Source organism: Salarias fasciatus, chromosome 6, assembly GCF_902148845.1.
Source record: "Salarias fasciatus chromosome 6, fSalaFa1.1, whole genome shotgun sequence".
Taxonomy (NCBI): domain Eukaryota; kingdom Metazoa; phylum Chordata; class Actinopteri; order Blenniiformes; family Blenniidae; genus Salarias; species Salarias fasciatus.
The window spans coordinates 9,458,949-9,472,426 of NC_043750.1; the positions used below are offsets into that span (position 1 = coordinate 9,458,949).

The 13,478-nt window shown below is 55.4% G+C and overlaps 1 protein-coding gene across 1 annotated transcript in view; it reads right to left on the reverse strand.

The window, feature by feature from the left end:
• Window positions 1-102: 102 nt before the first annotated feature.
• LOC115390991 (myomesin-2) overlaps window positions 103-13,478 on the reverse strand; it is a 36,658-nt gene continuing 23,282 nt past the window's right edge. Inside the window, 29 exon segments of the mRNA XM_075410422.1 lie at window positions 103-1,145; window positions 2,451-2,506; window positions 2,639-2,661; window positions 2,745-2,781; window positions 2,893-3,056; window positions 4,556-4,661; window positions 5,607-5,645; window positions 6,531-6,618; window positions 8,166-8,279; window positions 8,413-8,480; window positions 8,592-8,651; window positions 9,027-9,065; window positions 9,068-9,170; window positions 9,772-9,908; window positions 10,132-10,197; window positions 10,446-10,552; window positions 11,053-11,173; window positions 11,176-11,211; window positions 11,341-11,455; window positions 11,561-11,622; window positions 11,625-11,657; window positions 11,660-11,711; window positions 11,713-11,738; window positions 11,826-11,952; window positions 12,666-12,691; window positions 12,694-12,852; window positions 13,153-13,205; window positions 13,207-13,238; window positions 13,240-13,267. Of these exon segments, the coding sequence (XP_075266537.1) occupies window positions 624-1,145; window positions 2,451-2,506; window positions 2,639-2,661; window positions 2,745-2,781; window positions 2,893-3,056; window positions 4,556-4,661; window positions 5,607-5,645; window positions 6,531-6,618; window positions 8,166-8,279; window positions 8,413-8,480; window positions 8,592-8,651; window positions 9,027-9,065; window positions 9,068-9,170; window positions 9,772-9,908; window positions 10,132-10,197; window positions 10,446-10,552; window positions 11,053-11,173; window positions 11,176-11,211; window positions 11,341-11,455; window positions 11,561-11,622; window positions 11,625-11,657; window positions 11,660-11,711; window positions 11,713-11,738; window positions 11,826-11,952; window positions 12,666-12,691; window positions 12,694-12,852; window positions 13,153-13,205; window positions 13,207-13,238; window positions 13,240-13,267 (2,599 nt within the window). The 3' untranslated portion in view covers window positions 103-623.

Sequence of the window (13,478 nt, forward strand, 5' to 3'; positions counted from 1 at the left end):
CAGGAGCAGGCTTGTTTGCCGAGCTGTCAAAGTCCCTGTGAACCTGGAAGCTTCGGTGGTGTAACAGCAAGGCTGAGAGATGGAGGACAGGAAGACACGTGGTTGACAGGTAAAGTTTATTCAGTGGGAGGGAGAAAGCAGGACACGTGACCTCTCGGGTCAAAGGTGAATTCCTTCACTTTGCAGGTTCCATTTGAACCTTTATGAGACAGAGCTGACCATAGAGAAGGTGAGATGATGTGGTGCTGGCCATGAATTCCCACCCCGGGACGACCGGACGCTTCGGGCTTCTCTCCGGGTTCCTTTATCTGACAGGCTCTCTTCGTCTCAGTCCTCAAGGACATTACTGATAGACCTCAAGGTCAAAACACCGGCTGTCTTTTGACATCCAGACCATGAACACGGTCGTTCCACTGGCGTTCCAGTGGAAGGCGCAGCTCTTTAAATGTTACCAATAACCTACCACAACCTACGCTTAGTTTTTTTTGCCTTTTTTCCCACCTGAGACGTCCTCACCTGGCTGAGGAGCCAGGCTGGAGTCCCCAAAGGTCAGCAGGTCACCAAGTGGGACTTTAACTTCTATTCACACCAAACTTCACACTCATGCTCGAACTTTGCGTCTTCTACTTCCTGGGCGGGGTGGGGGACTTCATGAACCGGGGCGGGGTGGGGGACTTGGCGCCGCGCGGCGTCGGGGTAGGGGACTTGGGGGTGGGGGTGGGGGACTTGGGGGCCGGGGTGGGGGACTTGGGGCCCGGAGTGGAGCCGGGGGTGGGGCTCTTGACGGAGGGCGCCGGGGTCTGGGACTTGGAGGGGGTGGGCGTGGGGGTCTTGGAGGGCGGGGCCGGGGACTTGGGCGGCGCGGGCGTGGTCTTGGCCTGGCCCGCCTTGGCCTCGGGGATCTGCTCGCCGTGCCGGTACACGCTGACGGTGATCTCCACGAACTCGCCGCCGTACTTGTTCCTCACGTTGATGCTGTACTTGCCCGAGTCATCGGGCGACACCTTGTTGATCACCAGGCTGGCGAACTTGCCGCCGTCGAACGTGACCTTGGTGTGCTCGGTGGAGGCCACCTCCTGCTCGTTCTTGAACCAGGTGACCTCGGGGGTCGGCTCGCCCCACACGGTGCAGGTCAGGCTCAGCGACTGCAGGGGGGACACGGGGGGGAAAGGGTCAAAGGTCAAACAGACAGAGGAAAATCACAGCAGCCACAGGGGTCAACACTACACAACACAGAACTATTAACATAAAAGTTACAACAACTTCCATCCACCACTGGTCTGTCCCTGTTTCTACTGGTCTGTCTGGTGAATCCTGTTCTGTCCCTTCTCTGGTTTTTCTGCTGCTCATGGAACAGCTGCTCTGCAGGAACAGCTGCTCTGCAGGAACAGCTGCTCTGCAGGAACAGCTGCTCTGCAGGAACAGCTGCTCTGCGGGAACAGCTGCTCTACATAAAAAGCTGCTCTACAAGAACAGCTGCTCTTCCGGAACAGGTGCTCTGCAGGAACAGCTGCTCTACAGGAACAGCTGCTCTACAGGAACAGCTGCTCTACATGAACAGCTGCTCTGCAGGAACAGCTGCTCTACAGGAACAGCTGCTCTACAGGAACAGCTGCTCTGCAGGAACAGCTGCTCTACAGGAACAGCTGCTCTGCATGAACAGCTGCTCTTCAGGAACAGCTGCTCTGCAGGAACAGCTGCTCTGCGGGAACAGCTGCTCTACATGAAAAGCTGCTCTACAAGAACAGCTGCTCTTCCGGAACAGCTGCTCTGCAGGAACAGCTGCTCTACAGGAACAGCTGCTCTGCAGGAACAGCTGCTCTACAGGAACAGCTGCTCTACAGGAACAGCTGCTCTGCAGGAACAGCTGCTCTACAGGAACAGCTGCTCTGCATGAACAGCTGCTCTTCAGGAACAGCTGCTCTACAGGAACAGCTGCTCTGCATGAACAGCTGCTCTGCAGGAACAGCTGCTCTGCAGGAACAGCTGCTCTACAGGAACAGCTGCTCTACATGAACAGCTGCTCTGCAGGAACAGCTGCTCTACAAGAACAGCTGCTCTACGGGAACAGCTGCTCTACAGGAACAGCTGCTCTACATGAACAGCTGCTCTTCCGGAACAGCTGCTCTGCAGGAACAGCTGCTCTACAGGAACAGCTGCTCTACATGAACAGCTGCTCTACATGAACAGCTGCTCCTTAGGAACAGCTGCTCTTCAGGAACAGCTGCTCTACATGAACGGCTGCTCTTCAGGAACAGCTGCTCTACAGGAACAGCTGCTCTGCATGAACAGCTGCTCTTCAGGAACAGCTGCTCTGCAGGAACAGCTGCTCTGCAGGAACAGCTGCTCTTCAGGAACAGCTGCTCTGCAGGAACAGGGCTGCCGGCGGCTCTGTGGCGTATCAGCCCAGAAGCAGCTGTGTTTGGTGGAGCAGCGGCCTCCAGCCTCACCTTCTCCTCCATGATGGTGACCACGTCCGGCAGGCCACCCACCACTCGGCCGCGGTCTGCGGAGGAGACACAACAGTTCAGCACCATGAAGAAAAACATTCACAACGTTCAAAATGTGGAGCAGCGGCGGAGTTTGTGACGCCAGGGCGGACTTCAGAATAAGAGCCTGGCCGGGTCCGGGTACTCACTCTTCTCGGCGAACGCGGCGGCCCTGCGGGACAGAGACGGATGGACAGGATGAGTTTAACGCTCTCACTCGTTCACACAGCCAGGCGGCGCTCTGGACGGACTTACTTCAGTCGGAGGTATTCCTCGTAGGCGTCGGTGTACGCTGAAAATACAAGCAGGACACATTTCAGAGACTGGACGAGAAAACAGGCTCAGAAGATCTGACCTCTGACCTCCCGGATCAGAGAGAAGGGATGGGGACCGGGGGTCTGACCTTGCCCGGACAGGTCGAAGGTCCTGGTGTGGGTCTGGATGCCGTCGGAGATCTGGATGGAGTAGTGTCCCTTCTCCTTGTCGCTGGGGTCACAGATCTGCATCCAGGCCATCTCCGCCGTGCCGCCAATCCGCATCTTCTCAGACGAGGCGATCTTACTGTCCCTGTAGCGTCCACACACAACCTGTCCGTCTGAGACTGGACGGGACTCAACACTCTGAAATGCAGCTCAAATCCCACTGAGACATGGTTTGACAGCAAGGCCGTCTGAAGAGGGACACTGAGTGGACAGTGACTGGACACTGAGTGGACACTGAATGGACACAGGGGACAGTGAGTGGACACTGCATCACTGCAATCACTGCACCCTCCGGCGGCTCGCCTCTCAGTTTTAATTACACTTAGCCATCTGACACGACCAAATACATACAACAAGCACATCTGGAGGACTTGGCACCAACGTGCCGGGGGGTGGGGGGGGCTGCCCGGGTAGGTGGGATTGCCCGCTTGGCCTCGCTCTTGGCACGGTGTTATTACTGCCCCTCAATTTTAACTGTAAACAACTACTATAGTACTTCATCAACACTCATGAGCGAGGGAGGAGCGGGCAATGGGGTCTTCTACACCCCTGTTTCTGGGGCCCTGCTGGTGTGTGTGTGTGTGTGTGTGTGGGGGGGGGGTGTTGGGTTTGGGTTGGCTGTGGGTTGGAGAGCTGCTGGCTCCAGGGGGTGCATATCTGTCTGCAGCTGTGGGGGGTGGGGGAGTGGGGAATTGGGGGGAAGGGCTGTGGGTGGTGGTGGGGTCTGGATGTGGCGTTCAATGTTCCCTTGCCTTCTGGGGAGGAGCACTGGGGGGGCGATGGCCTGGGGCCCCGTCTGCCTGGGGGAGGGGCTCAGATCAGGGCTCTGTGATGGCTGCTGGTCGTCTGGGCCCTGAGGGCCTCACTGGCCTGCTTCTGGTCTTCTCAGGGGTCAGAGGTCATATATGTATGATCACTGTCATGCATGATCTGCATGATCACACTGATCTTTAATCAGTCTTCACATTCTACCTGTGGACTCAGAAACCCTGTTCTCTTGTGGTGGTCAGACTAATGGTGATCTGTGGTAGACCTGTCTTGATGCTTTGGTGTAATTTGACACCTGGATCCTCAGCTTCACGCCCCGTTCACTACCAGCTATAATCTCACACAAGAGTCACACGTCCTCTGGCATGTCTTCATGTAGGAGCAGCAGCCGATCGTCCGTCCTGGACTCTCTCCCTTCTCTTCTGTTGCTGTTTGCTTTTCTGTTCACTTGTTTACCTACTTTGACTTTCTGTCCCTCCGTCAGTCCAGCAGTATCATGAATCAATATTCAAAATAAATAAAAATAATTTTCAAAAGCAAGAGGAGCTCGATTTTTAGAAGCTCCTCTTGGAAAAGCTAAATTTCTGGAAGCTTCCAGCAGCAGAATTGAGGTTCTGCTGCTTCCATGATGGAGGTGAGTGGACAGTGAGTGGACAGTGGACAGTGAGTGGACAGTGGACAGTGGACAGTGAGTGGACAGTGAGTGGACAGTGAGTAGACAGTAGACAGTGAGTGGACAGTGGACAGTGAATGGACAGTGAGTGGACAGTGAGTGGACAGTGGACAGTGAGACGGAGACAGACGCTGCAGCAGTACTTGTGCTTCCAGACGGTCTTCATCTCCTCGGTGTAGTAGTTCATGTAGCACTGCAGCCTGATGCCCTCTGGAGTGCACTGCAGCACCAGCTCCGAGGCCGAGGCGCCTGGGGACACACACTCCGTCACACACTCAGACACACACTCTGATACACCCTCTGACTCTCAGACCAGAAGAGACTCCGCCCCCCCCCCCCCCCCCCCCCCCCCCCCCCCCCAACCCACCCAGCAGAAACTCCCCCAACATGAAATCGGTCCAGCAGAAAGCCTGATAACAAACAGCAGCTGCTGGGAGCCAGAAGGCCGAGCTCCAGGAAAAACAAGGAGGCGTCAGATAAACGCTGAACCAGAGCCGAGAACAGGACCGAGAGTCCTGCTGCAGGAAAACAGGTCCGGTCTGATCAGGATCCAAACGGTTTCTGAAGAATCATTCATGTCTTTAAAAAGACGAAACAATCCGAGATCTGCTGAGTTGAAGATGGATTTTCACAACATTGTTTCATATCCATGTGCAATTCAAAAAATATTAACTATAAAACAAATTTTGTTGTTATTATTATTATTATTATTATTATTATTATTATTATTATCATTATTATTATTATTATTATCATTATTGTTATTATTATTATTATTATTATTATTATTATTATTACAATACTCACATATGGGAAGAATCCAGTCTGAATTTTAAAAAGAGAGATTATTTTGTTGTAGAATATATTTTTTAGGATACAGACTAGTCATAATATCAGTATTTTATGGTTTTAAGGCGTATTTGAGGAAACTTTGAGGTGAAACCAGGACGTGTCTCCTGTTGTTTACATATATTCGCTTCGTTCACCTTCACTCGTCTTTAAATGTTGATTTCTACTCAGAGATGAAGAACCGATCGACGCTACTGGAGGTAAAAGCTTTTAGAAATGTTCGTTTGGCGGTTAGCCGGATGTTCGTGGATGGATTCCCTCATTTCCTCTAGAGGACTTTCAAAATAAGAGCTGCTGACTGGTCTGAAGCTTCTTTCACTCCCTGCTTGCTGCGGCGGAACGTACCGGCGATCCGGGCGATGGCGTTGATGATATCGTCAAACACTGCAGAGGGAAGGGGAAGAGTGAGAAACACCAGGGCTGAAGCTTATCCTGAGGTTGAAGCTGAAGCTGAGGCTGAGGCTGAAGCTGAAGCTAAATCTGAAGCTGAGGCTGAGGCTGAAGCTGAGGCCGAAGCTGAGGCTGAGGCTGAGGGTGAGGCTGAAGCTGAAGCTGAGGCTGAGGCTGAAGCTGAGCCTGAGGCTGAAGCTGAGCTGAAGCTAAATCTGAGGCTGAGGCTGAAGCTGAGGGTCAAGCTGAGGGTGAAGCTGAGGCTGAGGCTGAAGCTAAATCTGAGGCTGAGGCTGAAGCTGAGGGTCAAGCTGAGGGTGAAGCTGAGGCTGAGGCTGAAGCTGAGGGTGAAGCTGAGACTGAGGCTGAAGCTGAGGGTGAAGCTGAAGCTAAATCTGAGGCTGAGGCTGAAGCTGAGGGTGAAGCTGAGGCTGAAGCTAAGGGTGAAGCTGAGGCTGAGGCTGAAGCTGAGGGTGAAGCTGAGGCTGAAGCTGAGGCTGAGGTTGAGGCTGAGGGTGAAGCTGAGGATGAGGCTGAGGGTGAAGCTGAGGCTGAGGGTGAGGCTGAAGCTGAGGCTGAAGCTAAATCTGAGGCTGATGCTGAGGCTGAGGCTGAAGCTAAATCTGAGGCTGAAGCTGAAGCTAAATCTGAGGCTGAGGCTGAAGCTGAGTCTGAAGCTGAAGCTAAATCTGAAGCTGAGGCTGAAGCTGAAGCTAAATCTGAGGCTGAGGGTGAAGCTGAGGCTGAAGCTAAATCTGAGGCTGAGGCTGAAGCTGAAGCTAAATCTGAGGCTGAGGCTGAAGCTGAGGCTGAGGGTGAAGCTAAATCTGAAGCTGAGGCTGAGGCTGAAGCTGAAGCTGAGGCTGAAGCTGGACTTACCCTGGCCCGAGATGTCCAACACAGACGTGTCTTTTCCTCGGTCGTCACTGAGTGAAGCCTTGTACACACCCTGGTCTTTCCTGGAGAACTGGACAAAGATCCACACCGTAAAACTCCCGCACCTTCAGAGAAGCTGGAAATTCATTCATTCATTCATTCATTCATTCATTCATTCACTCAGCTTCAAGACAGCAGGAAGAGCTCAGGACAATCAGGACCAGGTACACCGAAACTCCTCACTGGGACCAGGTGTCCCCGTTTCCATGGAGACGGACTCAGTGTTTCTATAGAGATGGACTCCGGTCGTTTCCATGGAGACGGACTCAGTGTTTCTATAGAGATGGACTCCGGTCGTTTCCATGGAGACGGACTCAGTGTTTCTATAGAGATGGACTCCGGTCGTTTCCATGGAGACGGACTCAGTGTTTCTATAGAGATGGACTCAGAGCGTTTCCATGGAGGCGGACTCCAGTCGTTTCCACGGAGACAGACTCAGAGAGTTTCCACAGAGACGGAGTTTGTTGTTTCCACGGAGACGGACTCCAAGAGAGTCGGACAGAGTAAAACGACTGGAACCTCGACATGTCTGAGGAAGCGAACAGTAAATGTTGGCTGTTCCTCGCGGTGCTCTGCAGGAGGCTGTTACAGGCTGACGCTGTCGGCTTGTTTACAGCGGAACCTGCTGAACAGGCTCAGGTTCGCTACAGAGTCCCAGACCAGCCAATCAGCTCAGAGCTGCAGTGAAGCATCAGTCAGACCTGATGGAGCCAGAAGGCGAGCTTTGAAAAAAAAAAAAAAAACTTTCTTCTGCTACTTTGTTTGTTTTTTTTTTTTGAATGAAGAAACAGGAGTTTTCTTTAAAGAAAAAACTGTATTTTGTCATAAAACTGCCTCGTGTGATGCTGTACTCCACGTTTGTTCAGGATATTCATCATCAGTCTACAATAAAGTTTTATTTATTAAAAAGATGATATAATGCTGTGACATGTTTTGCACCAGATGTGTCCAACTTAAGGCCCGTGGGTCAAAACCGGCCCGCAGGAGGCTCCAATCCGGGACAAAAATAATTCTTCATAAGAAAAGAAAACCCATTTTTTTAATGCAAAAATCTAAAGAACAGTGGAAACAAAACTCTGGGAGCCGAGCCGAGACGCCGTGATGCTGCCGTCAATGCTAGCTCACTAGCATTAGCTACAGAGCCAAGCTAAAGCTAACTACCATTAGCCTAACTAGCAATAGCCTCAGAGCCAAGCTAAAGCTAATCGGCATTTGTCTAGCCAGAATTAGCCTGAGAGCGATGCTGTAGCTCACTAGCAATAGCCTAAGTAGCATTAGCTTCAGAACCAAGTTAGAGTCAAACAGTATGAGTGCAACTAGCATTAACTGAAGAACCAAGCTTTAGCTCACTAGCATTAGCCTCACTAGCATTAGCCTCATGAGCATTAGCCTCACCAGCATTAGCCTCAGAGCTAAGTTATAGATAACTAGCTTTATCCTCAGATCCATGCTGTAGCTCACGAGCATTAGCTTCAGAGCCAAGCTACAGCTAACTAGCATTAGCCTAACTAGCATTGGCCCCAGAGCCAAACTGTAGCTAACTAGCTAGCGCTGTGGAGATGGGCGGGGCCTCGTTACCAGAGGGATGGGCAGGGCGCAGCCTCCAGACAGGACGTTGGGCGGAGTCTCGGGGACGATCTCCTCGTCCTCCCTGAACCAGTGGAAGGACGTCTCCTTCTTCACGTTGGCCACCTGGGAGCAGGAAGCAGGAAGCAGAGCGCAGCGTCAGGGCGGAGCCGCCAGCGTCCACCGGGGGCAGCAGAGAGGACTGCTCCCTCTAGTGGCGCTGAGCGGGACTGCAGCTCAGCTCCATCCCGGTCGGTACCTTGCAGGCCAGCAGGACGGTACAATCCTCCGACACGGTGAAGTACAGATACTCCGAGAAATGAGGACCTGAAATCACAGGAGGACACATCCCCGATCAGGGATCCACCGTCTCTCATGCAGCATTTCATCAGGTCAGGTCAAAGGTCAGCGGGCTGCAGGAGCGCCGCCACAGCCTACCCTGCTTCCTGATGTGCTCCTTCCTCTGGAACTCCGCCTCCCTCAGAGCCACCTTGAACACTGAAACACACAACGTTTCAGTCACTGCAGTGTGTGTGTGTGTGTGTGTGTGTGTGTGTGTGTGTGTGTGTGTGTGTGTGTACACGTTTTTCCATCCTTGTGGGGACATTTAAAGATAGGAAATTCCGGCACGATGTGCCTCGTGGGGACATTTTTTGGGTCCTAATGAGAGGAAACAGTGTTTTTTTGACCATGTTGTTACTGAAAAAAGTAAAAGTTCAAAACATTTCTTTAGGGCTACGCTTTGTTTTGGTGTGGGTTAGGGTTAGGGTCAGGGTCAGGGGTTAGATATGAATGGGAGTCAATGGAAGGTCCCCACGAGGATATAAAGACAAAAGTGTGTGTGTGTGTGTGTGTGTGTGTGTGCTCCCTCACCGTCTCCCACCAGCACCAGGGAGCTCTGGGTCTTGGCCTTCCGTCGTGGATCTGGACCGTGTAGGTTCCCTCGTTGGCCCTGGTGAAGTTCTCCACCACCATCTGGACCACTCCGGTCGCCACATCGTGGCTGATCTTAAAGCCCTGAGACCACAACAGGCGTGTGTGTGTGTGTGTGTGTGTGTGTGTGTGTGTGTGTGTGTGTGTGTGTTTGGTGAAAATTCACCGGTATCACCACTTCACACATTTTACTACTTTGTTCAGAAACTCTCCAAATCTGTACACTCAGTCATGCAGCTTTATTGAGCAGGGACCCAGCAGGACCAGCAGGGACCCAGCAGGACCAGCAGGGACCCAGCTGGACCAGCAGGGACCCAGCTGGACCAGCAGGGACCCAGCAGGACCAGCAGGGACCCAGCTGGACCAGCAGGGATCCAGCAGGACCAGGAAAGATCCTGCTGGTCTAGCTGTGATCCAGCTCTGGAGGCTCAGAGGGACTGAAGCTGGGGGTGATCCAGGACTGGAACCTGGACGTTTTTAAAGTAACTTTCTTTCCGTGACTCTGAGTCCAGAACGAGATCTGCTGACTCTGCAGTTTCCTGCTCTCCGGGCTCTTTGTGTTGTTTACGTCCAGCTGTTGCTCTTCTTAACTGCTCCATTCAGCTGAAATCCACCGCAGGACTCAGGGGGCTCATGAGCGCCGCCGGCGGGGGAACCGGCGGGGGAAGCGGCGGGGGAACCGTACCTCGCCGCTCTTCACTTCCTTGTCGTTGACGATGAAGCGGTAGGAGACGGACGGAGACAGCTTGACGGCCTGCAGCCAGAAGCGGACGTGGCCTTTAGGGAGGATCTCGTAGTTCAGGCCGTGCTTCAGAGGGACCACTGCACCAGACCGGGGACCGGGACCGGGACAGAGAGCAGGACCAGGTCAGGTGAAGTCAGACGCTGCGAGTGGACAGCACTCTGGGGCGGGGGGTCTGAGGACGGGGGTCTGGGGACAGGGGTCTGAGGACGGGGGTCTGAGGACAGGGGTCTGAGGACGGGGTCTGAGGACAGGAGTCTGGGGACGGGGGTCTGAGGACGGGGGTCTGGGACGGGGACTCACCGGGGTGTCTGATGGCGTAGCTGAGCTCCAGCATGGTGTTCAGGCTGGAGACAGAAAACAGAAGTCCTCAGAGAGGGGACAGGGGGGACAGAGAGGACAGAGGGGACAGGGGGGACAGGGGGGACAGAGGGGACAGAGAGGACAGGGGGGACAGGGGGACAGAGGGGACAGAGAGGACAGAGGGACAGGGGGGACAGAGGGGACAGAGGGGACAGGGGGTCAGAGAGGACAGGGGGGACAGAGAGGACAGGGGGGACAGAGAGGACAGAGGGGACAGGGGGGACAGAGGGGACAGCCGGAGCGTCCTGCCATACCATCCTCGGTGAGGGTGTGGCTGCCGGAGACGCCGTCGGTATCGGTCACCACCACGGAGTAGCGGCCCAGGTCGGCCTTGTCGGGGCTGGTCAGGGTGAGTCTGGAGCTGCAGGGGGGCAGGAGGGTCAGGAGGCCGGTCCGGTCCGGACCGGTCCTGTCAGCCTGACCGGGGTCCTGAGAGCCAATCTCGTCTCCACAGCCCGGTCCGGCTGACGGGACCTGGTCTGGAACCGACGATGTTCAAGTGTTTGAGGAACAGTTCCGTGTCCTGCCGAGTTCTGTCTGTGGTTCAGACGGGGCTCAGGGTCTGGAACCTACCGGAGGACATACTGCAAACCTGGTTCTGCTCTGCTGGTTCATGTCTGCTCCCTACTGTTTGCAGCTGGAGTCCAGAACCTGAACCGGATCCAGGAAACTGTTTTCCTGCTGCTGCTTTAGTTTTGGGCTGAACAGAAGAACGTCTTGTTCCTCAAGGCCGGTTCTCCGCGGCGGAACCCAAATCAAGAGCGGCTCGTCCTTGAGGCCGGTGTGTGTGTGTGTGTGTGTGTGTGTGTGTGTGTGTGTGTGTGTGGTGTGTGTGTGTGTGTGTGGCGGGGGGGGGCTTACGTCCTGCCCTTGGTGCTGACGGCCACCCGGGGACAGTCCCCGATGGGCTTGTAGTTCTTGGACCACTCGAACTTGGACGTCTGGGAGATCTCGCAGGCCTCCAGGGACAGGAAGATGTCCCAGTCTCCTCGTCCACGCCGGCCACGATCTCCTTGGTGCCTGGAGGCGAGAGACGGGGACGGACTCGGATCAGAGGAGACGGACTGAGGAAGGCCCGGAGGAAACCGAGGAGACTCTCTGAAAGATTCTGCCGGTCCCGTGAAGTCCGGAGGACACCAGGTGTTTCACCTGGGAGGGCTCGGGCGCAGACTGGGTCTGACAGGCTGGATGCCCTCCCCACGCCTTTGGCGTTGACGGCTCGGACTCTGAAGACGTAGGTCTCCCCCTCCTCCAGCCCTGTCACCTGGACAGAGGACACCAGAGGACGGCCTGACTTCCCTGGACGACGGCGTCCGTCCGCTGGCGAGAACCAGCCGGACCGGGATCGGTCCAAGGGGCGGAGACCGACCTGCAGGAAGCGCTGATTCACGGCCTCCGGGGTCACGGTGGCGAAGTCCGCCGAGCCCTCTGGGCCTGGTCCACCAGGTACCCTGTGACGGGGCCGCTCCAGTGTAGACCGGGGCCCTCCACAGCAGCACCAGCGACTGACCTCTGACCTCGCTGAAAGCTCAGGTCGTAGGCGGGGCCTGGCGGCGGGCGGGGGGGAGGAGACGGGGCGGGGTTAGTTGACGCCGGACCTGAAGGGCTCCGGCGGACCGGCCGTAGTTGAGCACCTGGCTCCTCCATGGTCCAGGCTTCACACTTCATGGGCGCGCTGGGAGCGGATGGTAGTCCGACGCCCGCCATGTTCCCGGCCTGGACCTTGAACTCGTAGAAGGTTCCAGACGTCAGGTTCTCCACCTAGAGACACACACACACACACACACACACACACACACACACACACACACGATGTGAAAAACAGCAGGATGGAAGAACATTCAGGAAGCACACAAACACACTCACACACACATACACACACACACACACACGCAGGCACGCACATACGGATGCACACACGGATGCACACACATACTCACACGTTTGTACTGCTATAGTTGTGAGGACTCTCATTTACACTATGCATTTCCCAGCCCCTGACCCAGACCCAGACCCAGACCCAGACCCTAAACCTGGTTCTAAACCTAACCCTAACCTAAACCTGGTTCTGACCCAAAACCCTGCCAAAGTCCTGCCCCTGATAAAGGCCCGTCAGGAAGTGAGGACCTGCTGAAACATCCCCAGTCAGGTGGTTTAAAACTCATCCTGGTCCTCACTATTCACTATGTTCAAGAACAACACACACACACACACACACACACACACACACACACACACACACCACACACACCACACACACACACACACACGCACACACTGCCGGGAGCGGTTTCTCAGCTCCGACCCGGCCCTGCCAGAGGAAAGTGTGTGTGATAGGTGTGTTGGGTGTTTTCCCGCCTCGCGGCGCCGAAGCCTTGGTCCCGCTCTGCGACCGGAGCCGGCCCCCCGCCGGGTCCTTGAGCCGCGGTTGGGAAGCGCCTTGAGGCGGTGTGTTGCGTCTGGTGCCCACTCACGGTGCAGACTCGCTCGGTGATAGCGCCAGGTTGACCTCCTTCCACGCCAGCGCGTCGGCGCGGCGCCGGTCCACGTAGTAGGCGTTGACCTTGGAGCCGCCGCAGTGCCGGGGCTGCTTCCAGGCCAGCGTGATGGAGGCGCCGTCGCTGCTCAGCAGGCTGAGGCCGTACGGCGCGCTGGGGGTGGCTGCACGGCAAACACAGAGTCAATGCCAGTCACACACACACACAAACACACACACACACACACACACACACACACACGGGCGCGGTGCTCTGTGAGGGGATCTGAACTAAGTCACTCCTGTGATGAACTCGTGTGGAAGGCAGGGTGAGCCCTCCAGCTGTACGTACCGTACTCCCCTCCACCCCCTTCCCTGCAGGACAGTGAGACAGTGTCAGCTACACCCGCTACGCCCGCTACACCGCTACACCCCCCAGCCCCCCAACCCCCGCTCGCCAGGCGGCGGCCGTCTTAACCCAGGGCCTGGCTCCACGGCGATGGGGGACGACTCCTGGGACTCGTCGCTCAGGCGTACAGGTGGCGGCCTGGACGCGGAACACGTAGCTCTCTTCCGGGGATCAAACCATGGACAACGAACCTGAGCAACGCGCACACACCACACACCACACACACACACAACACACACACACATTTTACCAAACCATCCAACAGATTCTGGGGAACGCCGCGGTGCTAACCGGAGGTCGCTGCTCCGGCCGCTGACGGCAACTGTTCACACTCCAGCACCAGCTCAGGGACCAGCTTAGGCTGCCTGCCTTGCTCAAGGACACACTCAGATGTGCACAGGG